Source organism: Dipodomys merriami, unplaced genomic scaffold, assembly GCF_024711535.1.
Source record: "Dipodomys merriami isolate MVZ:Mamm:240054 unplaced genomic scaffold, mDipMer1.0.p SCAF_71, whole genome shotgun sequence".
Lineage (NCBI taxonomy): Eukaryota > Metazoa > Chordata > Mammalia > Rodentia > Heteromyidae > Dipodomys > Dipodomys merriami.
This window is the reverse complement of record NW_027206302.1, coordinates 1142523-1168196: the sequence shown is the minus strand read 5'-3', so window position 1 is coordinate 1168196 and position 25674 is coordinate 1142523. Positions and strand designations below refer to the sequence as shown.

Below are 25674 nucleotides of genomic sequence, written 5' to 3'. Positions count from 1 at the left end.
ATATATTATTTCTGAACCATAAAGTTTCCTTATTTCCCTTTTTTTAAATTTTTTTTTTTTGGGGTCCAGTCGTGGGACCTAAACTCTGGGCCTGGGCACTTCAGCTCAAGGCTAGCACTCTACCACGTGAGCCACAGCACCACTTCCGGGTTTTTTCTTTTCTGCTTATGTGGTGCTGAGGAATCGAACCCAGGGCCTCAGGCATGCAAGGCAAGCGCTCTACCACTGAGCCAACTTCCCAGCCCCCTTACTTCCCTTTTGATAAAAACGTAAAACTAAGTTGGGTGCTGGTGACTTACTCCTGTATCTCTAATTACTTAGGAGGCTGCAATTTGAGGATGGCAGTTTGAAGCCAGTCTGGGCAGGAAAGTTCCTGAAATTCTTTATCTCTAATAAACTACTCAGAAAAATCTGGAAGTGACACTCTGGCTCAGGTGATAGAGCACTATCCTTGAGCAAAAAGCAGCTTCGGGACAATGCCCAGGCCAAATTTCAGCATCAGGATAGACTTAACCAAAAAAACAAAGCCCATACATACATAGCCAAACACTGCCTAATTTTATTTTATTTTATTTTATTTTATTTTATTTTATTTTATTTTATTTTATTTTATTTTATTTTATTTTTTGGTTGTTTGTGAGGCCTGAACTCTGGGCCTGGGCACTGTCCCTGTGCTCTTCAGCTCAAGGTGAGCGCTCTACTGCTTGAGCCACAGCACCACTTGTTTTCTAGTGGTTTATTGGATATAAGAGTCTCATGGACTTTCCTGCCTGGGCTGGCTTTGAACCGCGATCCTCAGATCTCAGCCTCCTGAGTAGCTAGGATTATAGGTGTGAGCCACCGGGGCCCAGCTTAAAATTTTTGTTTTAATAGTATGACATAATAATTTGCTTGTATTTCTATTTTAAGTGACTTTATCTCAGTTAACTAAATACAAACGTATATGTAAAATAACGATTCTGTTTTGTTCTTGTTGTTGGCTTGTATTTTACTGTATTTGGGATTGAACTCAGGATCATATGTATGCTAACTAAGCAAGTACTCACTTGAGGCATACCTCTGGCCTTAGCAATTTTTTGGGGGGAGCCAGTCATGGGGCTTGAACTCAGGGCCTAAGTAAGCACTGTCCCTGAGCTTCTCTTGTTCAAGGCTAGCACTCTACCACTTGAGCCACAGCGCCACTTCCGATGGTTTCTGTTTATGTGGTACTGAGTAATCAAACTCAGGGCTTCATGCATGCTAGGCAAGCTGTCTACCACTAAGCTACCTTTCCAACCCCAGCACTGTGTTTGTTTGTTTGTTTGTTTTTTGAATTAGAAACAAGAATTTAAAACTCCGTGGCTGGGAGAGTGGCTCAGTAGTAGAGTGCTTGCCATGTATGCATGAGGCCCTGGGTTAGATTCCTCAGCACCACATAAGCAGAAAAAGCCGGAAGTGGTGCTCTGGCTCAAGTGTTAGAGCACTAGCCTTGAGTTGAAGAGCTCAGGGACAGTACCCAGGTCCAGAGTTTAAGGCCCCATGACTGACCAAAAAAAAAAAAAAAAATTTAAAACTGAAATTAACTGAATATAGTCAATTTCTTAGTACTATGAATATGTTTTCTAGTCTGTAGATGAGAAATGAACTTTTTTTTTTTTTTTTGGCCAGTCCTGGGGCTTCAACTCAGGGCCTGGGCACTGTCCCTAAGCTTCTTTTGCTCAAGCCTACAACTCTCCTACTTGAGCCACAGTGCAATTTCTGCCTTTTTCTTTTCTTTTCTTTTTTTTTTTTTTTGGGTCCGGTCATGGGGCCTGAACTCTGGGCCTGGGCGCTGTCCCTCAGCTCTTCAGCTTAAGGCTAGCGCTCTACTGATTGAGTCACAGCGCCACCTCCGGCTACTTTCTTTTTGCTTATGTGGTGCTGAGGAATCGAACCCAGGGCCTCATGCATGCAAGGCAAGCGCTCTACCACTGAGCCACCTTCCCAGCCCCTCTGCCTTTTTCTTTCTTTCTTTTTTTTTTTTCAGGTAAGGGGTAGGTTTATTTAGTAGACCTGCTGGGACCAGGCAAGGTTGGCACTCCACGTGGCTGGGAAAGGCCTGGGAATGAGAGAGAGCTGGGAAGAGAGGAAAGAGAGAGAAAAGAGCAGAGAGAGGGGTAAGAACAGTAGCACTCACGTGGTATTCAGGTAAGGGGTAGACCTGCTGGGACCAGGCAAGATTGGCACTCCACGTGGCTGGGAAAGAGAGAGAGCAAGAAAAGAACAGAGAGAGAGCTAGAATAAAACAGAGAGAGCAAGAAAAGAGCAGCAAGAGCAAGAGCAAGAGCCCCTCTGCCTTTTTCTATGTATGTGGTACTGAGAAATGGAACCTAGGGCTTCATGTATGTTAGACAAACACTCTACTACTAACTTAAGCCACATTCCTAGTCCAATGAATTTTTTTGATATATGATGGGGTGCGAAAGTAAATTTGGTTGACTATAATCTATTTGAATCAGTTATGTTGATAAACACCTTCATGAAATAGACATGAACTGGAAAACCTGAATCTAGTTTGTAGATGATAATGGTAGTTCTAAGATGTATTTCAGGCCCTTTCAGCTTTTTTTTTGTTTTAAATAGTTCTGATCAGATAAAAATCACTAACTCATGCTTGAATGAAATAAGGACATTTAGTGTTAAGCTCAGAATTTCTTTTTCCCACATATATTTAAGATGGAGTCTCAATTTACATTTTCGAGGGTTTGGAACATTTTACTATACGAGAACTTTCAATCCTTTGGATGCTTTTGCAAATTGAATAGATTAATTAATGGTGGTTTCAGCTGTGTTAGTTTGAGGTTTAGATACTTCTTTTTCTTTTTGTCGGTCGTGGGGCTGGACCTAGGCACTATCCCTCAGCTCTTCAGCTCACGGCTAGTGCTCTACCACTTGAGCCACAGCGCCACTTCTGGCTTTCTAGTGGTTTATTGGAGATAAAGAGTCTCACGGACTTTTCTGCATGGGCTGGCTTTGAACCGCGATCCTCAGATCTCAGCCTCCTAGTAGCTAAGATTATAGGCGTGAGCCACTGGCGCCCAACTAATACTTTCATTTTTTAAATTTTTTAAATTTTTTAAATTTTTATTTATTTTGTCAGTTGTGGGGCTTGAACTCTGGGCTTAGGCGCTGTCCCTGCGCTCTTCAGCTCAAGGCGAGCACTCTACCACTTGAGCCACAACACCACTTCCAGTTTTCTAGTGGTTAATTGGAGATAAGAGACCTGTTGTAACAAGGAGAATTACAAAATGTCATGTCAAAGCAAGCTTTACAATGTCGGAGTGGGGGGGGAGGGGGATATGATTGGGTGGGGGGGAGGGGGGAGGCTGGGGAGGGAGGTGAAGGGTAAACAGAGGAGGAGGCTGCAATGCTTGGTAAGAAATGTATGCATTATCCTGCCAATGTAATTGTAACCCCTCTGTACAGTATGTTCTCAAATAAAATAAAATTAAAAAAAAAAAAAAAAAAGTCTCGGACTTTCCTGCCCGGACTGTCTTTGAACCAAGACCCTCAGATTTCAGCCTCCTGAGTACCTAGGATTACAGGGGTGAGCCACCAGCACCTGGCTAATACTTTCATTTTTGGGGGGGGGTTCGGTCATGGGGCCTGAACTCTGGGCCTGGGCACTGTCCCTAGATCTCTACCACTTGAGCCACAGTGCCACTTCCAGCTTTTTCTGCTTATGTGGTGCTGAGGAATCGAACCCAGTGCCTCAGGCATGCAAGGCAAGCGCTGTACCACTGAGCCACCTTCCCAGCCCCCAATACTTTTATTTTTTAACTGGGCACATTAGGGTGTGCTAGAGGAAGTAAGTTCTCAACTAAAGTGCTTACCTGTCTTACTGCTATTTGCAGCTCTATTTGGTAAACTCTATTTTTGTAAACTCTAGTGACATTTATACTAATACATCCTTTCTAATTATGGGGCATAGTTGACAATTCAAACATAATGTGCTGTTATAGCTAATGGGGTATGTGAAATGTTGTAGTGTTGCCAGTGGGTAAATCAAAATTAATTTAGTACTGTAGGTTTTCTCTTTCTAAAGGGCTTTTAACCATATTTTAAAATTACTTTAGATTTTTAGACATCTTAAAGAGTATTTTCAGAAGTTTTGTGACAAAAGTCAACGTACAAAGATTACCTAAGACATACATACATGTGACACATATGTTAAAACACACATGCACTTGCCTATGCATCCACCTTTGCCTCAAAGTTAAAAAAATTAAACCAAAAACTTCATTGGCTGTCTTTGAATTATATAATTCTGAGTATTCTTTCTACTTTTCAGTTTCTTTTCTTTTTTTTTGGTCCGGTCATGGGACCTGAACTCTGGGCCTGGGTGCTGTCCCTCAGCTATTCAGCTCAAGACTAGCGCTCTACCACTTGAGCTACAGCGCCACTTCTGGCTTTTTTCTTTTTTCTTATGTGGTGCTGGGGAATCGAACCCAGGGCCTCATGCATGCAAGGCAAGCACTCAACCACTGGGCCACTTTCCCAGCCCCCTATATGACTCTTATCTCCAGTTAACCATCAGAAAACTGAAAGTGGACCTGGACTAAGTGGTAGAATCAGCCTTGAGCAAAAAATCTCAGGGACAGTGCCTAGGCTCTTGTTCAAGCCCTAATACTAGTACAAAACTAAAAAGAGAAGGATATTTGAGAAAATGGTCACTATTTGCTCATGAACTTAATGAACTTTAACAATGTTAAACAACGTATCTATAATTTAGACATAGTTTTTTTGTTTTGTGTGTTTTTTTTTTTTTTTAATGCCAATACTGGGGCTGGAACTCAGGGCCTAGGGGCTGACCCTGATTTTTTTCTGCCCAAGGCTTCTTAGTGTTCTGCCATTTGAGCCACAGCTCTGCTTCCATCTCTTTGGTAGTTAATTGGAAGTAAGAGTCTCATAGACTTTCCTTCCCAGGTTGGCTTTGAACCATGATCCTCAGATCTCAGCCTTCTGAATAATTAGGACTACAGGTGTGAGCTTCTGGCACCCACCTAGACATAGGTTTAAAAAATTGCCAGTGTGGTGCCTTATACCCCAGATACTAAGGAGGTAGAGATCAGAAGGATCTTAGTTGGATGCCAGCCTGAGCAAAACGTTAGAGTCCTTATCTCAACCAATGAAAAGCTGGGCATAGTGGTGCACACCTACCATCCTAGTTATACAGGAAGAGTACAGATAGGATTGTGGTCCAGCTCAGCTCCAGGCAAAAATGCAAGACATTTTCAAAATATAACTAAAGCATCTGAATGCCAGTGGCTCATGCCTATAATCCTAACTACTTAGAGGCTGGGATCAGAGGATCATACTATAAGGCCAGCTAGGGCTGAAAAGTCCATAAGGCTCCATCTCCAGTCAATCAGCAAAATACCATAGGAGAGGCATGGCTAAGGTGGTAGTGTGTAAGCCATGGCAGGAAAGCTGAGAGAGAACACAAAAGCCTGAGTTAAAGCCCTAGTTTTGGAAAACATACCCAAACATAAACATATAATATATGTATTATACACATACACAAAACAAAAAAGAGCCCAAGGCTCACATGATAAAGCACTTACTTAGCAAGGACAAGAATCTGAGTTTAATCCTCAGTATTGAAAAAAAAATTGTCCGTATTTTTATTTTCAAACTTAATAGTATAAGGACAAAGATGGTAATGTGTTTTTGTTAGATTCACTAATTATTGTAGATAACAGATTTTTTTTTCTACATGGGGCTGAGTAGTGGTGGCTCGTGCCTGTAATCCTAGCTACTCAGGAGGCTGAAATCTGAGGATCAAGATTTAAAGCCAATTTAGGCAGGAAAGGCTGTGAGACTCTTTATCTCCAGTTTCACCACCTAAAAACTGGAAATTTTTGAGCTTTGAGCTGTGGCTTAAAGCAGTAGAGCACTAGTCTTGAGCAAAAAAGCTCAGGGACAGCAACCATGGCCTGAGTTCAAATCAGTGACCTCCCCCCTCCACACACGTGCGCGCACACGCGCGCGCGCACACACACACGCATACACCACACACCACCACCAATACCAACAACAACAGCAAAACATTTAGACTAATGAAACTTTAATTGGATGTTTTGCCAAAGAAAACTTTTAAATCGTGTTATGAAGTGTTTGCCCTCTCTTACTTGGTCTTAGCTTTAATTATAGTTTTTTATGTCTAAAATTATGTCTAACTACTACTCCACTCAGATACAGTTTTTGAGAGAATACTAGCCTTTATGCTCTGATAATGAGATGTTTGCAAGATAAATTTAGATATTCATGACACTGATACCATTTTATAAAGATGATTTAGTTTCTTTGGAAAATGCAAATTTTGATCTGAGATAATTTTTCAGCAATGATCAGAATTGTGTCAAGAATAGGTAAGGGTGCAAGTGGAGCTGTGGCTAAAGTGGTAGTTTGCCAGCCTTGAGCAAAAAGCTAAGGAACAGCACCAGGCCCTGAGTTCAAGTGCATATACACAAAAAATTAGGTAACTATATTGTTAGTTCAGTTTGGTCTGCCCTGTTTACTCTTTGTAGCTCTTCTGCATTAGGAAGTTAGTCCCAGAGAAAAATGCCAATTTAATGTAAAAGTAAATTTCATTTCAGGATTGGCCATTTGACGATGGAGCTCCACCCCCTAATCAGATAGTAGATGATTGGCTGAACCTGTTAAAAACCAAATTTCGTGAAGAGCCAGGTTGCTGTGTTGCAGTGCATTGTGTTGCAGGATTGGGAAGGTAACAGCCTTTTGTATCTCATCTGGTTGTCTAGATTCTGATGCGATGGTGTACTTAGTTGTTTTATTTTTTTCTCCATTTTAAGTAATCGAGGGTTTAGGCCATTAAAGTGGGTAACAAAATTGGAAATTTCAGCTACTACTGAGAAATCTGCACAGTTAATTTTGGATTGAGAAGAATAGGGAGTTAATAGGTAGAGAACAGATGGTTGAACCTTAAGCTCTTGTAAGATATAGTCAGTGATAGTTGATGTTGATTTTAAAACTTTTTCCTCTGAGCATTACTTGAAATGGTGTTGCAATAATTTCATCAGTAGCAGATTAAATGCCAATTTATGATGTGCACTTTGACTCAAAACATTTAATGCCAGCTGCCATTGCCTGAAGGTTATTGTGACTCAGGCTGTTAGTTCTATTTAGATGTTTTTAGTGTGGTACAATTTCTTCATAAGTCAGAAGTTCCAGACTAACCCTGAAGGCTGAAGATAGTGTTATAACTTGACTTGGGCAGTTGTATTTCTGATATCTGTTCCCCTTAGGTAGTCCAAATTGATGGCACTATATAATTAGCTTTTTAAAACACCATTTACTTCATGGGGAGCTACAAAATAACCAATTTGACAAGCTTTAGACACTTCAGGCACATTGTCCTTGTTGGTGTGATTATAAGAGGGAATGAATACATTCTGAGACCTGGCTTGGAATATGTATATTCTTCCCTTCCCCAAAAGAGGAGGAAAAAAAGAAACATTTCTTTTGCTAGATTCTCCCCCCCCCCCCTTTTTTTTTTTTTTTTTGGCAGTATTGGGGTTTGAACTCAGGGCTTTGTACTTTCTTACTTGCTTGCTGATCTGTTGCTCTACCACTTGGGCTGTGCCTCACACCTTTTCTTATCCTTTTCTGTTCATTGTAGAGATGGACTCTTATGGACTTTTCTGCCCAGGCTGGCTTCAAACTGGTGATCCTCTAGATCTCAGCCTTCTTGGTAACTAGGATTACAAACATGCACCACTGGTACCCAGCTTCTTTGTTAGGTTAAGAAATAGAGAAGTAATGATTGATGATCATTACTCTTACCTTTGGCATTCTTAGCTCAATGAAAGGATTTTTGTTGAAAAATATATATTACCTTTTTAGTATTTAGTAAGGATATACTAAAATTTGTAATAAAATTCTGAGGTAGTGGAGAATAGTATATTTTGCCATTTAGTGTACTTCTTTTTTTATTTTAAATTAATAGTGTCTCACTGTAGCCTAGGTTAGCCTCACACAATATCACTTACTACAGGTTTAGAATCTAGTGCTTTACCAAAAATAGATAATAGCAGGTGTTATATTAAGAGCTATTTCCATTGTATAAGGAAATATCAAATCAGGCATGGTGATTCAAGCCTATAATTTTAGCTATTTAGGCTGTGAATACTAGGGCTTGAAGTTCAAGGCCAATCTGGGTATAGAAGTTTGCAAGACTCCATCTCAACCAATGACTAGGCCAGGTGTTATACCTCTGTCATTCCCAGCAACTGGGAGTGTACATGAAGGAGAGGTGCACAGTCCAAGGTGGCCCAGGCATGCAGCAAGACCTTACCTTAAAAATGACCAGGGCAGAAAGAGGCTATAGGCATGGCTCAAATAGTAGAATGCCTGAGTTCAATCACTAGTACCACCAGAAAAACAAAGAAAAAGAAAATGTTGTGTGTAAGTATATATGAAGGAATAAAAAACTCAGACTTCGCTAATATGTAATTCTAGGTTAAAGGAAAAAAACCCTTTCAGGCACTTAATGGTGGCTCACAACCTGTTATCCTAGCTACTCAGGCTGCTGAGATCTGAGGATAGTGGTTCAAAGTCAGCCTGGGCAGGAAAGTCTTACCTCCATTTAACCACCAGAAAAGCTGGAAATGGATCTGTGACTCAAGTAGTAGAGTGCTAGCTAGCCTTGAGCAAGAAAGGCTTATTGATAGTGCCCCGGCCCTGAGTTCAAGCCCTAGGACCAGTTTGTGTGTGTATACCACACAAACTCTTTGTGTCTGTTTCTGTCTCTCTGCCTCTACCTCTGCCCCCTCACCCCACCCCACCCTAATTCTAAAGATTCCTGGATATTTACAAATGGCTTTCTTATTTCAGGGCACCTGTGCTGGTTGCACTTGCTTTGATTGAATGTGGAATGAAGTATGAAGATGCTGTTCAGTTTATAAGACAGTGAGTATGAAGTTTTCTATTCAAAAACAAATTAAGATCAAACAGGAGGAAGGAATTAAGGAAAGTAGTATGGATTTGGTAGTATGGAATTATTAACTATCTTGGCTCTTTAACTATTGAAAACAAAAATTTAGGGGCAAATGATACATTTTTTTAAAATTTAGGGGTCAAATTTGGACATTGTAGAATATTTCCAGTATATGGTTTGATTACCTAGAAATCTTGGTTAAATAGCATCTCATGATATATTTCCCCTTTTTAGTAGGTTGCAAAATGCCTTCTGGATGTAATATTTATGACCAAGAGGCAAAAAGAATGTACAGAGAAACAGTTTAATTACCTGAGATTCTAAGTGACTTGTTCAGGCACAAAATCTTGATGGTAGTACCCAAACAGAATCTTGGCATTGGGCTGAAATAGTGGGCCGTACTGTTTTATTGTCTGGAATTATTTGGCAATTATTGTCTTGCTCTTACCATTTGAACCCTATCTTCAAAATAAAAAGAAAAGAAAAACAATAATTAAAAAAATGACAGAATTCAGGTGCCAATGGCTATCATGTCTATAATCTTATACCTAGAAGGCTGTTAATCTGAGAATCATAGCTCAAAGCCAGCTTAGGCAGACACATCCATGAAATTATTTCTAACTAATCAGTAAATAGACGAAAATGGATGTGTGGCTCAACAGTAGAGCCACTAGAGAGGAAAAACACAAGCAAGAACTTGAGGCCATGAGTTCAAATCCCAGTACCTGCACCAAGAAAAATAAGACTGATAGCATGAAATGTATGGTAGCCATCTGTGTATGTCTTGAGCTTGTTGCTTCATGTTAATATGTTTTGAGGCATTCACTGAAATATATTACCACCCTAAAGCTACTGCACATTTCACCCCCTTAGTCTTCTTTCTAAACTGAAGAATACATTAATTGTAAAGAGAATGATCAGACAACTGGACAAATAATACTGATATTTACTTAATGCTAGCAGTGAAAAAATGTCTATTTCTTAGGAAGGATTAGGAAATTTATGTTACAATTTAGATCTTTTATGCGGGGGAAAAGTGAAAAGTGATGTAATATGGGAAATCTGCTGGTTTTCAGCACAGTGGGGCTGTTAGAAGGACTTAAGCCATAAATAATGTGTTTTGGTGAATCAGATTTTTTTTTTTTTCCAATAATATGAGAATGTGTGCTGTTCTTACTTTTTCAGAAAAAGAAGGGGAGCATTCAATTCCAAACAGCTGCTTTACTTGGAGAAATACCGACCTAAGATGCGATTACGCTTCAGAGATACCAATGGGCATTGTTGCATTCAATAGGAAGAGACAAAGGCTTACTTGATTGTGTCATTTAGAGGAAACTCTTGGTACCTGGAAATGTGAATCTGGAATCTTACCTGTGTCATCAAAGTAGTAGTGATGGATTCAGTATTCCTCAACTTCTAATGATTGGGGAAAAAAAACCCAAAAAGGTCCCTCTATAACATGAATAAAATATTTGAGAAAGGAAAAGGATTAATTCCATGAAGGGTGATTTAGCTCCGAGTTTTGGAGTTTTAATTTCTGCCAGGATAGAATGATTTCATAATCTCCTTTTTTAACTTTTTCAAAATGGTCTCTAAGGAAAACCAGCAAAATATTAACCTGTGCAGAACCATCTCTTTGGGGAGCACATTCTTCCATTATGCTTGGCACATAGACCTTGAGGATTTGTAGGGTAAGGAGTATATTTTCCCCCTTTTTTCTCCCATCTCCTGCCCCCTGCCTTCCCTTGGTAAACATTGTAAATGGTATAGAAGCCCTTGTTGCTGTAGATGTGCGTGCAGTCTGGCAGCCTTAAGCCCACCTGGGCACTTTTAGGGAGGGAAAAAAAAGCACCAGGAAAAAAAAAAAAAAAGAACAGTTGCAGATGCACATATATATATGACCCAGGTGGTTTTAAGTCTTTACTGATGATGGGGTGTTCATAGTTTCTTTTCTTCAAAGCCCCAATCTAACATTAGGCAAAGTAGCCAGGAGCCTTTTGTTTTTGTAAATTACTGGGAAATGGAATTTGAAGAGGAGTGTGCTCGTACAATTTAGCTGAAAGTAGAAATCTTTCTCAACCATTGAAGCTAAATGGGTATCCTAGAAGCTTGCTTGCTGAAGATGACAGCTCAGGCCATTATTAAGATGTTTCCAGGCAGAGAATTAGTACAAAGTGGTACACTGTAGATTTGGGGGCTCTAGCTCTATTCTGACTTTTCTGTCTAATTATGTCAGAATACTTATAGCTTCAAATTATTTTAGGACTTAACTTGTACCCTAGATTTCCAGAAACAAAGGAGCAACAGCAAATTCACCGTATTTTGGTTTTGAGAAATGCCTGGGTGGTTATTTCCAAACTGCTCCCTATATGTACAGTTCAGCTTAGCCACTGATTGCCTTGTTATTTTCTTACTAGGTTCTTTCTGAGATAAGGAAAAAAAATCACCAGTTTGGAATTAGCAATGCCTAGTGAGTATGTGTCCACAGGCTATACCAGGGTAAACAAGCAATACCAAGCAACCCAGATCAGTAGCAAAGGGACCGTGTTGCTTGGGAGGTGGTATGGTGATATGTTTGCAGATTCTCCTCTGGATTCAACACTTTTCTCATTTGCAGAAGGCAGTTAGAACCAGGCTGCAATGACAAAGGGAGTGGAGAGACTTTGTCAGGGGCTCTTACTCTTATTTTTCACGTAAAAATTAAATTTCAGATTAGTATTGTCCTGCTTCTAAGGCTCTGAATCCAGGCTTAGAGTCATCTTGTCCCACGGGAATTTGCTGTGCCGAGCTATAAGCTTCTCATTTTGTAGCATCAGCTAGGCCAGTAGGAATGGACTGGGACCTCGTCTCACACTGATGATAATACCTCACACGTTGGCCGGCTATGTGAACTGCCTCTTTACTATTGCCAGAGTTTTTATTTTTAAGTGCAAATGTGTAGATTTTCTCCTCCCTCATACCAGAAGATAAAAATAATGCCTTTTGCCATTCATTCTAGAATTTTAAAGTTAAAAAAATGATGGTACTAACCAAAATTTTATTTTTGAATATGACAATAGATAATATAGACTCAAGATCAGAACATCATACCTTCTAAGTGTAGATAAGGCTGTTGATTCTAAGACTTTTGATCAATAGCATCAAAAAACTTCTCAGTTGACATGCTGTAAATTTTATTGACTGCCCATCAGTGTCAGTACCTGCCCAAGGAAAATTACATTCCTGGTTTTGTGTGAGAAAGGTGTATAAAGCAAAATGAACATTTGACCTTATTTTGTTTTAAATTACAAGCTGATGTTCTCAAAACTGGATCTTCTTTCTCTCAAAATTAAACCTTTTTGTTATTGTTTTGGATTTAATGAAGTATTGCTAGCTGAAGCCAGTCTGACATGGGAAGAGATGTCAGACTGATGAGAGGTGTGCAGCCTGATTAAAACCAAACCCTGAACCCTTTTAAAGAACAATAAAACATATTTTACATGCTCTTGGTGTGTATGTGTGTGTATATGTTTGTGTGTGTGTGTGTTATCTCCTAACTTGTTTATTATGTTTGCCTCTTCCTTTCTCTCAGGGCTTGTTGGGTTCTGGTAGTTTACTACAAGGATGTTGAAATAGAGGTTGGGAAATTCAAAAATTACTGTGCTATGTGCTTGACCTTAGTTGAGATGTATTTAAAAATTTTTAGCTTAGTTCTTGGGTACCAGAATTCATATCTTTTGTCTCATTCAGAGGATTTTACACCATAGGTATTCTTTTTTTTGTGTACTAGATTTCCATCCCTTACCTACCTATTTATTAGGTTTTCCTTTCAGGTATTCCCATTAGCATATAAATATTACAAACATGCTGTTACTATGTATATATATATATTTTTTGGGGGGGGGGTCCGGTCGTGGGGCTTGAACTCTGGGCCTGGGCGCTGTCCCTCAGCTCAAGGCTCAAGGCTAGCACTCTACCACTTGAGCCACAGTGCCACTTCTGGCTTTTTTCTTTTTGCTTATGTGGTGCTAAGGAATCAAACCCAGGACCTCATTCATGCAAGGCAAGCGCTCTACCACTGAGCCACCTTCCCAGCCCTTGTTACTATACCTTATATATTAAAAACCTAATTTGAGGAAGTGGAGCTGTGGTTTATATGGTGTTAGAGCACTAGCCTTGAGGGAAAAAAAAATTCAGGGACAGTGCCTAAGCCCTTAGTTCAAGCCCCAGGAATGACAAAGGAATAAAAATGCAACTTCATTGACCCCACATCTACCTAGCAAAACTCCCATCTTCAGTCTGCTTTCCTCTTTTGAATTCATTCCAATGTAGGTTTTAATCCATAGGATCACCAGAACTTGTGAGATGCTTAATCCTGTAATCAAACTGTACTCTGTCCTCCTCCCTTTCCCCCCTCCCCCAACAGATTTTGAACACAGGGCCTTGGACTTGTTAGGTAGATGCTACCTACTACTGGAGCCACACACACCCATTTGTATATTGCTTGTAGTTATTTTTCAGTTAGAATTTCAATATCTTTGCCCAGGGCTGGCCTTCGAATGTGATCTTCCTACCTGCTTAGAGCCTTCTGTGTAGCTGAGATTAGGGTTGTGAACCATGGTTGCCTGGCTTCTCAGAATTTTCTGATCTCAATGTGACACAGTTGATTATTCTCTGAAATGCTTCACTGTTTCACTGTTCACTTGAATACTCTTTCCCCTAATGTCCACCATCTTAAATTCCCTGGAACCTGTAAATGTTACCTTAAATAGTGAAGGGGACTTAATAGATGTGGTTAAAGATTTGAGATGGGAAGACCATTCTAGTACAGATGAGCCTGTTCTGAAAGCACAAGTTTTTTTTTTTTTTTTTGTTTGTTTTTTCTTTTTTTTTACCTGTCCTGGAGCTTGAACTCAGGGCCTGGGCACTGTCCCTGAGCCTCTCTATGCTCAAGGCTAGCACTGTACATGAGCCATAGCACCACTTCCAGCTTTTTCTGTGTATGTGGTACTGAGGAATTGAACCCAGGGCTTCATGCATGTGAGGCAAGCACTATTAATACTAAGCCACATTCCCAGCCCAGCACAAGTTCTTTAAAAGTAGAAAACCTTCCTTACCTAAGTCAAAAGAGCAACATTGTTGGCTTTGAAGATGGACAATAAGGATTAAAGCTTCTGTAATCTGGAAAGGCAAAGGCAACTTCCCCCCCCCTACAATCTCCAAGAAGAGTGCCTAGACAGCACCTTGATTTAGAACTAGGTCCTCTATAGAGATTTTAGTAGAGCATGCCAGCCTGGGAAGAAAAGTGAGACACAACTCCAGTTAACCACTCCCCCAAAAGCCAAAAATGGAGGAGTGGTTCAAATGGTAGAGTTCTGTCCTTGGGCAAAACTCAGGGATGGCATCTAGGCCCTGAATTCAAGCCCCAGGCCCAGTACACAACACCTTGGGCTTTGCTACTTAGTGACTCAAACCACCAAGTAAAACCTAGAGGGATGACTTGAGACTAAAGTCACCAGAAGCACGCTGTGGTTGGGAAGTTCAAAGATACCATGTAAGAGGGATGGCTTATTGGTAAATATTTGAGCATTTACTACATAGGGCACTGAGAACATAGTGGGAAACTAAGCTTAAAGGCCTTGATAGGGCTTAAGTTCTGAAGCCAGAATAGGTTTCCAGGTGGTGATCAGGAGTCCTGGAAAGGAAGACTAAAGGAGCTAACAGGAGTTGGCTGAAAAGCCTACTCTGCCATGTGAAGGTGGTCTGTAGAATGTGTAAACTGAAAATAGCTTTGTGTGTGCGTAGATAAGAGTATAGATAAAGTGGTTGGAGTGTAGTTAGAAAGGCAGAATGTAGGCAGAGCCTGCCCTGTGTTGATTTAGTGAGTCTTGGGAGGTAGTTGAGGTGTTTACATTCATATTGCAGAGTATTTACATATGGTAAGAAACTGGAAGGTTAATTCTTAACCTAGAGGAGGCTATCAAAGGTAACTGTCCTTTATTCCAAATGCCTATCTAGTACTGGTGGGTTATGACTAATGCTTGAAATTTGGGAGGATTATGGCTTGAGGTCAGTTCAATCAGAAAAGCTTGTGAGGACCTCACCCCCTCTTCTCTGGATGCTGATGTGTGGGTTTATTAGCTATGATAGGAAGTCTAATGGTAGGTAGATTTAGAGTGTTCAGGCAGGAAGTGAGATCCTGTCAGAAATAATCAGCAGTGGGGCTCTGGTGGCTCATTCCTGTAATCCTAGCTACTCAGGAGATCAGAGGATTGCGGTTCAAAGCCAGCTCAGGGCAGGAAAGTCCGTGAAACTTACCTCCAATAAACTGCCAGAAAACCAGAAGTGGTGCTGTGGCTCAAGTGGTGGCTTTCCTTGCACTGAAGAGCTGAGGGAAGGTGCCCAAGCCCAGAGTTCAGGCCTCACAACCAGTCTCCCCTCCTCCTTTCCCCACAAAAAATCTTAAATTCAAGGCCATGCTTGTAAACTCTGTACTTGTGCTATGCTGGAAATAAGAGAGTAGAAGGGGGCTGGGAAGATGGCTCAGTGGTAAAGCGCTTGCCTTGTATGCTTGAGGCCCTGGGTTCAATTCCTCTAGCACCCATAAGCAAAAAAAAAAAAAAAAAAAAAAAAAGCCAGAAGTGGCTCAAGTGGTAGAGCGCTAGCCTTGAGTTGAAGAGCTGGACAGTGCCAAGGCTCAGAGTACAGGCCCACGACTGGACCCAAAATAAAAATAAGAGAGTAGAAGCTGAAAGGTTCTTTTTTGGGGGGGGGGGTCAATTGTGGGGCTTGAACTCAGCCTGGGCGCTGTCCCTCAGCTCTTCAGCTCAAGGCTAAGTGCTCTACCACTTGAGCTACAGCACTACTTCAGGTTTTCTGGTGGTTTATTGGAGATAAGAGTCTCACGGTCTTTCCTGCCTGGGCTAGCTTTGAACCGAAATCCTCAGATCTCAGCCTCATGCATAGCTAGGATTACAGGCGTGAGCCACCAGTACCCTGCTTGAAAGATTTTTTTTTTTTTTTTTTTTTTTTTTTTTTGCCAGTCATGGGGCCTGAACTCTGGGCCTGGGCGCTGTCCCTCAGCTCTTCAGCTCAAGGCTAGTGCTCTACCACTGGAGCCACAGCGCCACTTCCGGCTTTTTCTGTTTATGTGGTGCTGAGGAATCGAACCCAGGGCCTCATGCTTGCAAGGCACACACTCTACCGCTGAGCTACCTTCCCAGCCCCTGAAAGATTCTTTATAGATGGTGGTTGATGGGTTTCTGGAGTCCACTGAGGGAATAGCTGAGGACAGAAGTAGAAGACTCATTGGATGCTGCCAGTGGCTCACACCTGTAATTTTTAATTACTCAGGAGGCTGAGATCTGAGGATCACGGTTCAAAGGTAGCCCTAGCAGGAAAGTCCCTGAGACTCTTATCTCCAGTTAACCACCAGAAAAGCAGAAGTGGTGCTGTGGCTCAAAGTGGTAGAGTGCTTGACCACAGTTCAAGCCCATGACCTACAAAAACAAGAAGAAAAAAAAAAGATTGTCTTTCTAAAGCTACCAGAATCCACATCTAGAAGAAAGGGTGATCAGAACATTATGCTTACATTTTAAGTTTAAATCAGATCAGCTGGCATATTTGTTCATGGAAAAAACTTGTAAACCCCTTTCCACTTTCCTGCCTCTGATTCCCTCCACAGACCACATATATTTGGCCAACTATTCTGTAAGAGGCTACTAGCAAGTATGTTAACAGTGTGGTACGGGCCATCTCTCTTGTTTCTCCATTGCTGTTTTGGGATTAGGGAGGGGAAAAGATAGGGGAAATGGATAACATTACTCAACATCTGTTGAATTCTACTGTTCCCAGAATTTCATGTGCATGATCAGATTAAAAAAAAAATATTTTAAAGGTGAAGTACAGAGGGGTTACAGTTACACAAGTCAGGTGAGGAGTACTTTGCTTCTGATCAGATTTAACCTTCATAGTCTTGTACACAGGTCTCATTGTTAATAAAGTTACAGCAAGCCAGTGGGACGATCAGTATTCAAGGATATTGGATTATAAAAGTAGCACTTTATTACATGGTTAATGTGTTGTAGTGGAGTAGGGGGTGTTTGTTGGGGACTTTATTCTCATAATGTTGCTGTGGGTGTTGCCCTTTATAAGGGCACCTATTCAGCTGGGCGCTGGTGGCTCTTGTAATCCTAGTTACTCAGGAGGCTAAGATCTGAGGATCGAGGTTGAAAGCCAGCCCGGGCAGGAAAGTCTGTGAGACTCTTATCTCCAGTAAAAACCTCTAGAAAACCGGAAGTGGCACTGTGGCTCAAGTGGTAGGGCGCTTGCCTTGAGCTGAAGAGCACAGGGACAGCTCCCAAGTCCAGAGTTCAAGCCCCACCAAAAAACAAACAAACACCTATTAATTGAGCTGTACCTTTATATTTAGTGAGAGGCAGGAGGGGGTTGTTGGTACACTGTGTGTGTGTGTAGCAGTTCTAACTTCTCAGTGGTGTTTTTTTTTTTTTAGATGGGGGGGTTGGTTTTATTTTGTGCTAGTACTGAGGCTTGAACTCAGGGCCTAAACACTCTCCCTTGGCTTTTTTTGCTTAAAGCTAGTGCTCTGTCCCTTGAGCCACAGCTTCACTTCTGGCTTTTTGGTGGTTAGTTGGAGATAAGAAAATCACATAGACTTTCTTACCTGGGCTGGCCTTGAACCATGAGCCAATGGCCACTGGCTTCTCAGTGGATTTAACTGTGCAAACTGTTTGTAAAGGGCCCTGCTAGTAAGAAACCATGGCATTTGAACACAGTAGTTTATAGTTTATAATTGGCTTCCTATTACTGTTGGCTGTTCTCCTTCATAGAGTATAACTCCAGGACTGGTATTAGATTGAAGAAATTTTCAAATTGATTTTATCTCTAATGCATTAATGCATGGCCTAAATTCCTGCAGAAGCATTAGATAACCACTGAGGTTGTGCTTTAAGAACCGTAACTGGATCTGAACTGCTAGTGGTACAGCTTGCATTTAACACAGATAAATCTCTGTTCTGAAAACCCTGTTTTAGCTAAGCTCTGTGACTTATTTTTTACAGCATCTCAAGTTGAGGCTCCCTTGAAATCTGGAGAAATTTCCCCAAATCATGCTAGAACACAAAAAAAGATTTGTTAACATGAGTAGATTTAATTGCTATTTTCCTTTTGGAACCCAACATAAATATTCAAGCAGGTCAGCTCCCATGTTCAAGGGTACACAAATGGGATGCCTTCTTATTTATTTTGTTTTTGTTTTTTGTTGGTTGTGGGGCTTGAACTCTGGGCCTGTCCCTCAGCTCTTCAGCTCAAGGCTAGCGCTCTACCACTTAAGCTACAGCGCCACTTCTGGTTTTCTAGTGGTTTATTGGAAATAAGAGTTTCATGGACTTTCCTGCCCGGGCTGGCTTTGAACCTCGATCCTCAGATCTCAGCCTCATGAGTACCTAGGATTACAGGCATGAGCCACTGGTGCCTGACTTGTGGGATGCCTTTTTATTTTTTATTTTTTTTTGTGGGATGCCTTTTTAAAAATGAGCAAATATGAAATAGAACCTCAGTAGCCGGGCGCTGGTGGCTCACGCCTGTAATCCTAGCTACTCAGGAGGCTGAGATCTGAGGATCGCGGTTCAAAGCCAGCCCGGGCAGGAGAGACCGTTAGACTCCTATCTCTAATAAACCACCAGAAAACCGGAAGTGGTGCTGTAGCTCAAGTGGTAGAGTGCTAGCCTTGAGCTGAAGAGCTGAGGGACAGCGCCCAGGCCCAGAGTTCAACCTCAGTAAAGAAAATGCTATTAATGTGACTGAGTGCATGGAAAACTGTTCTTCAATTTCAGGAGCGTTAGCATAGGTAAATGTTTTAGTTAATTTTTTTGAGGCCTAGAAGTGGAGAACAATTCGCAGCTGCAGGAACATACCAATTAATCATCTTTCAGTGCTTTTATGCAAATGATTATGTTTGACTTTCATTTAGAGTTGCCTTTAACACCTGGAACTCTGAAATTGATTAACAGGTAAAAATTTAATGAACACATAAAGATCTGAATCATGTTTAGATTAATTTATAGTCCCTTTATTCATTTACTTTAAGTCATTAAAATCTGAAAATCATAGGATGAGACAGAAAATAGAAAAGAGGAAACAGCCTTTGAACTTACCACCAGTTTTTTGAAACTGGTGTAAAGGATGACTTTGAAAAGCTAGGGTCTGCAAAGGATTTTTCTTTCCTTTGCTCTAGGTGTCAGTCCTATGTGTAGTACAGAAGGATTTTTAGTTGGTTCATATCCTGAGACTATACAGGAATTTTTTTTGGCAGTACTGAATATACTAATATACTGAATGCTCTGTGTAACTCCTTCCATTCCCTCTGTTCCTTTTACCTCCCTTCTCCTTCGTTCCCTTCGCTCCCCTCTCCTCTCCTTCCCTCGGCTCCCCTCCTATTCCCTTCCCTTCCTCCCTCCCTTCCTCCCTCCTTCCCTCCTTCCCTCCCTCCCTCCCTCCCTCCCTCTCTCTCTCTCTCTCTCTCTCTCTCTCTCTCTCTCTCTCTCTCTCTCTCTCTCTCTCTCTCTCTCTTCTTTTGTCCTGGGGCTTGAACTCAGGGCCTGGGCACTGTCTCTGAGCTTCTTTTGCTCAAGGCTAGCATTCTAACACTTGAGCCACAGTGCCACTTCTGACTTTTTCTGTTTATGTGGTATCAAACCCAGGGCTTCATGCATACTAGGCAAGCACTCTACCACTAAGCACATTCCCAGCCCCAGGCAGTGTCATTTCTATCCATCTAAAAGTAAAAGAAATATAGTATATCCATACTATGGATTATTACTCAGCCATAAAAAGTCAGTGCAGGTAACTACTACAATGTGGCTGAATGTTGATCACCTTATATTCAGTGAAAGAAGGCAGACACAAAGGAGCACAGAGTATATGGTTACATTTAGATGAAATATTCAAAATAGAGACAAAGTGGATGAGTGGTTCCCAGGGACTGATGGGAGGGGAAGTTGGGAATTAACTGCTCAGTGGGTACTGGGTTTCATTTTGGAATGATGAAAATGTTTTAGCAATATTATGGTAGTTGTATTAAATACTCACTGAGTTGTACATTTTAAACTGTTTGATTTTATGTTGCAGGAAATATACAATAAAAAATTTTAAAGAAAAATGAAAAAGGAATGAAGTCAGGTATGGTGGTGCACATCTATAATCTTAGGTATCTATACAGGAGTATTGGTTAGAAGTCAGCAGGCAAAAAAATAGGAAGAGCCTATCTCAAAAAAATAAGTTGAAGTCGGGCGCTGGTGGCTCATGCCTGTAATCCTAGCTACTCAGGAGGCTGAGATCTGAGGATCATGGTTCAAAGCCAGCTTGGACAGGAAAATCCATGAGACTCTTATCTCCAATAAACCACTAGAAAACTGGAAGTGGCGCTGTAGCTCAAGCAGTAGAGCGCTCGCCTTGAGCTGAAGAGCGCAGGGACAGCGCCCAAGCCCAGAGTTCAAGCCCCATGACCGACCAAAAAAAAAAAAAAAGTTGAGGGCCTGGGAATGTGGCTTAGTGGTAGAGTGCTTGCCTACCATGCACAGAAACCCTGGGTTCAATTCCTCAGTTCCACATAAACAGAAAAAGCCAGAAATGGAGCCATGGCTCAAGTGGTAGAGCACTAGCCTTGAGCAAAAGAACTCAAGACAGCACCTGGGCCTAGAGTTCAAGCCCCAGGACTGGCAAAAAAAAAAAAAAGATGAAAAAAAATAACTTGAGGCCAGGTGCTAGTGGTTTATGCCTGTAATTCCAGCTACTCAAGAGGCTGGGATCTGAGGATCACAGTTTGAAGCTATTCTAGGTTAGAAAGTCCATGAGAGGTCTGGGAATATGGCTTAGTGGTAGAGTGCTTGCCTAGCATGCATGAAGTCCTGGGTTTGATTTCTCAGTACCACATAAACAGAAAGGGCTGGAAGTGATATTGTGGACCTGGGATTGAACTCAGGGCCCTGTGGTGCAAGGGAAGTACTCTGACCCTTGAACGATGCTCCCAGCCCAATTCTATTTGTATGAAATAGCTAGATTAGGCAAAGGTATAGAAGCAGAAAGCAGGTCAGTGGTTGCCAGAGGCTGAGTAGAAGCAGAAACAGGAACGACTGTTTAATGGATGCAATATTTCCTTTTGGGCTGCTTGAGTATGCTGGAATTAGATCCTAGTGATGATTACTCAACACTCTGAATAGGCTAAGTGTCCCAAAACCTTTACATGGTTCAAATGGTAACTTTTATGTGGCATGTATTTATGGGGTGCATATTTCTTGCTGAAAGATTTTCTGAAATAGAGCGCTGCTGGACCAGGTTGAGAAGGGTTGCTCCTGCCCTTTCCCTAGCAAGTGTCTGAGACTAGACTTGAGTACGGTGGTCACGGTAAAACCAAACAACCTAATTCCATACAGGATTTGTACTCTTCTGGGAATCGAACCCAGGGCTTCATGTAGCCTAGGCAAGCACTCTACCACTAAGCCACATTTCCAGCCCACATAGTATTTAATAAGAAAATAAATATGCTAGATTATTTCTTTTTTGCTTAAGACAATTCATTTAGCATTGGCCAAGGTCCTCAGCAAGGTGGGAGTTTCCTCCTTCTGACTTCCTCCAAGCTGACTGTGGCCCCTTTGCCGGTCATACTGCTGCAGACTGAGCCATAGGCTGCACATGCACTTTACCTTCCTGAGCACGTAGCATGTGAGAGGCAGAATTGACTTACATAAGCACACTGACCTCTTGCTTCTCGCCAAGTCTAAAATCATGAAATCTTTTGCCAGTGTGCTCTTGCTACCTCTGGACTGGAATGCTAAGTACAGGAAGAGTTGTCTGGCTTAACAATCTGATCAAAATATGCCCAGGACTGGACAAGGTCAGTGATTGACTTGTGGAAGAACTTCAGATTAAAAAAAAAAAAAAAAAAAAGGCATTGGGAAGAACAGAGCTAGGGATGTGTGGAGAAGAAGGCCCAAGCAATCTGAGTATTCCCAGGACAGCACAAGCAGCATTTCACATTCACGTTTAATTTAGTTTTGAAAAAGAAATGTACTCAGATGCTTCATAATTCAAAAGGAAGGGTGAGGGGCTGGGAAGGTGGCTCAGTGGTAGAGCGCTTGCCTTGCATGCATGAGGCCCTGGGTTCGATTCCTCAGCACCACATAAGCAAAAAGAAAAAAAAAAAAAAGGAAGGGTGAGTGTATTGTGAAGAGCTTTTCTCTTCACCATGTCCCCAGTCACCCCATATCACCAAAGGTAACTATAACTCCTTCCCACCCCAGTTTTTCTTGCATATTCTTCTAGAGATTTATGTATTTGCATATATAAATATACATGTGTGGTTAACTTGTGGGGGGGTCAGGGGAATAGGGGGTTCCTTTTTACCCAGTGCTAGCAAACTAAACACATTGTTAAACACTCTGATTTTTCTTTTCACTTACATATTTTGGAGCTTGGCCTATGGTAGATGGGAAGACTCTTTTCATTCTTTTTTCTTTTCTTTCCATACTTTTCCAGGCTACTTTCCTAACCAGTTAAGGAAGCAGGGTATTAGAATTCACTGGAATGGGTAGGATCCTAGCATCACAAAGGTAAGTCATTTTAGTTTGCTGTAAATTATGACAGAGTCAATCATGGCAACACCTGATCTTCTAAACTGTGATAGAATCACTGTTAGTAGACTGATGGGAAGGGAGCATTTCTCAGTGCTTAATATGTCAATAGATTCATAAAGTAGTGCTTTTTAAACTTTGGTGTCCTTCAGAATTACCTGGGGAGCTAATTAAGAGTGAGGCCAGGCAGGCTCCACACTTCACCACTGCCCCAGGAAGTCTGCCTCATAGGAGCTGGAGATGGGGAAGTCCAAGAGCCTGAGACAGATGGTCCTCAGGGTTTCTAAGAACAACCAAGCTGGATGGAAAATCAAGAGCATTTCACTAAAGGAATAACTGAATGATACACTAATTCACATTATTAAAGAGATTTTATTGCCATATTCTAAAACCAGAAAAGAAATTTATGAACCAGTAAATGGGTTTTTCAAACCATTTGGAAGAGTCTGCCACTGCTCCCTCTCAGTTCTGCTTCTTTTTGTTTTGTTTTGTTTTGAACTGGTACAAGGGCTTGAACTCAGAGCCTGGGGGCTGTCCTTTATGTTTTTCACTCAAGGCTACTTCTTTACCAGTAGAGCCATAGCTTCACTTTTGGCTCTTTGGTGGTTAATTGGAGGTTACAGTCTTACAGGGATGATGCTTCTCAGATCCTGAGACCAGTGTCTGGTGCATGAGTCCTTAACAAGATATTTGACTCTTAACCCTGGACTCTCAACACCTCTCTTATGTGGAAAAATGACTTCTGAGATTTGGGGGTCACTTGTGACCATGTCATAATCTACCTCATTCTGTCCATTTGACCTAGTGTCCTTGGATATGGGACATGACCTCTCTGAGCCTCCTCATCTGTGTAGGAAGGATTACAGTGCTTATTTCAGTGCACAAGGTTGTTTCTAGAACTTATGCAAAGCAATGAATGGAAAGTCCATTATAATTAGTTGGGTTGAATCTAATCAGCAGCTGGATAGGCCAGAGAGGAAGTGACATACGATTATCTTCCATTAAAGCAGCCCCATTTGCAAGAACTGAAGAGAGGGGCTAAGAAGAGTGGTAGAGTGCATGCCTTGCATACCAGAGGCCCTGGGTTCAATTCCTCAGCACCACATAAGCAAAAAGAAAAAAGCCGGAAGTGGCGCTGTGGCTCAAGTGGTAGAGCACTAGCCTTGAGCTGAAGAGCTGAGGGACAGTGCCCAGGCCCAGAGTTCAGGCCCCATGACCGGACCCAAAAAAAAAACAAACAAAACAAGAACTGAAGAGAGTAAACAATCCAAGGATCCTTAGATGGATGAATGGGTAAGCTAAACACACACACACACACACACATACACACACACACACACAAATCATCCTTAAAAAGGGAAGGAGATGAGTCACAAACTTTCCTGCCCAGGCTGGTTTCAAACTTCAATCTTTAGTGAAGGAAGAAATTTCTGACATGCTATAACATCGGTAAACCTTGAAGACATTATCTTAAGTCAGCCAGTCACAAAAACAAACAAAACAAAACAAAATAAAACACCCAGGTGCTCTAATTGTACCAGGTGCTGGTGGCTCATACTTGTTATCGCAGCTACTGTGGAGGCTGAGAGCTGAGAATTGTGTGACCAAGCAGACTGGGCAGAAAAGGCTATTCTTTTGGAGACTCTTTTCCAATTAACCAGCAAGAAGCCAGAAGAAGAACTGTAGCTAAAGGTAAGGGAAAACACACACACACACACACACACACACACACACACACACACACACACACACACACACACACACACACACACACACACACACACACACACACACACACACACACACACACACACACACACACACACACACACACACTCTGGGGAACAAAAACAGAACCGTGGTTGTCAGGAGCTGGGCAAGGAGAGATTGGGAGATAGTGTGAGTTTCAGTTGAGCAAATGGAAAAGCTCTAGGGATTGATGGTGATGGTAGTTGCACAGCCATAGGAATGTACTTCATGCTGCTGAACTGCACATTTAGAAGTCATTAAAATGGAAAGTTTTAGGACATATATTTTTATCATAATAACAAAAACAACAGTTTCATTTTTTTATTCTGCTTTGTATTGACAGATCTCATCTAGAATTCTTTCTTGCTCTGTACCAGACATTATTTTTCCTTTGTCATTACTTTTTTTTTTTTTGTCTGTCATGGGGCTTGAACTCTGGGCCTAATCACTGTCCCTCAGCTCTTCAGCTCAAGGCTAGTGCTCTACTACTTGAACCACAATGTCACTTCTGGTTTTCTGGTGGTTTATTAGAGATAGGAGTCTCACAGACTTTCCTGACCGGTCTGGCTTTGAACCATGATCCTCAGATCTCAGCCTCCTAAGTAGCTCACAGGCGTAAGCCACCAGCACTCAGCTTACTTTTTTTGTGTGTGTGTGTGTATGCTCGTCCTGCTTGAACTCAGGGCCTGGGCACTGTCCCTGAACTTCTTTTGCTCAAGGCTAGCACTCTACCACTTGAGTCACAGTGCCATTTCTGGCCTTTTCTGTGTGGTACTGAGGAATCGAACCCAGGGCTTCATGCATGCAAGCACTCTACCACTAAGCCATACCCCCAGTCCCTGCCATTACTTTTTTTTTTTTGCTGGTTGTGGGCTTGAACTCTGGGCCTGGAGACTGTCCTTCAGCTATTCAGCTCAAAACTAGCACCCTACCACTTGAGCCCCAGCACCACTTCTGGCTTTTTCTGCTTATGTGGTACTGAGGAATGACCCAAGGCCTCATGCATGCAAGGCAAGCACTCTACCACTGAGCCACCTTCCCAGCCCTTTCATTACATTTTATTGCACATAGCATACATGGACATGATTTTATTATTTTTTGTGCATGTGCAGGTCCTGAGGCTTGAACTCAGGGCCTGGGGTTCTGCCCCTGAGTTTTTGGGCTCAAGACTAATACTTTACCCCACTGAACCACAGCTCCACTTCTGGCTTTGGTATTTAATTAGAGATGAGTCTCACAGACTTTCCTGACTAGGCTGGCTTCAAACCTGAATCCTCAAATTTCAGCTGCTAAATAACTGGGATTATAGTTGTGAACCAC

At 41.6% G+C, this 25674-nt stretch overlaps 1 protein-coding gene across 1 annotated transcript in view; it reads left to right on the top strand.

The window, feature by feature from the left end:
• The window catches only part of Ptp4a2 (protein tyrosine phosphatase 4A2), a 41214-nt gene extending 28753 nt beyond the window's left edge, over positions 1-12461 (top strand). Inside the window, exons 4-6 of the mRNA XM_070008852.1 lie at positions 6618-6748; positions 8875-8949; positions 10163-12461. Of these exons, the coding sequence (XP_069864953.1) occupies positions 6618-6748; positions 8875-8949; positions 10163-10271 (315 nt within the window). The 3' untranslated portion in view covers positions 10272-12461. The remainder of the gene's footprint in view (positions 1-6617; positions 6749-8874; positions 8950-10162) is intronic.
• Positions 12462-25674: the final 13213 nt, after the last annotated feature.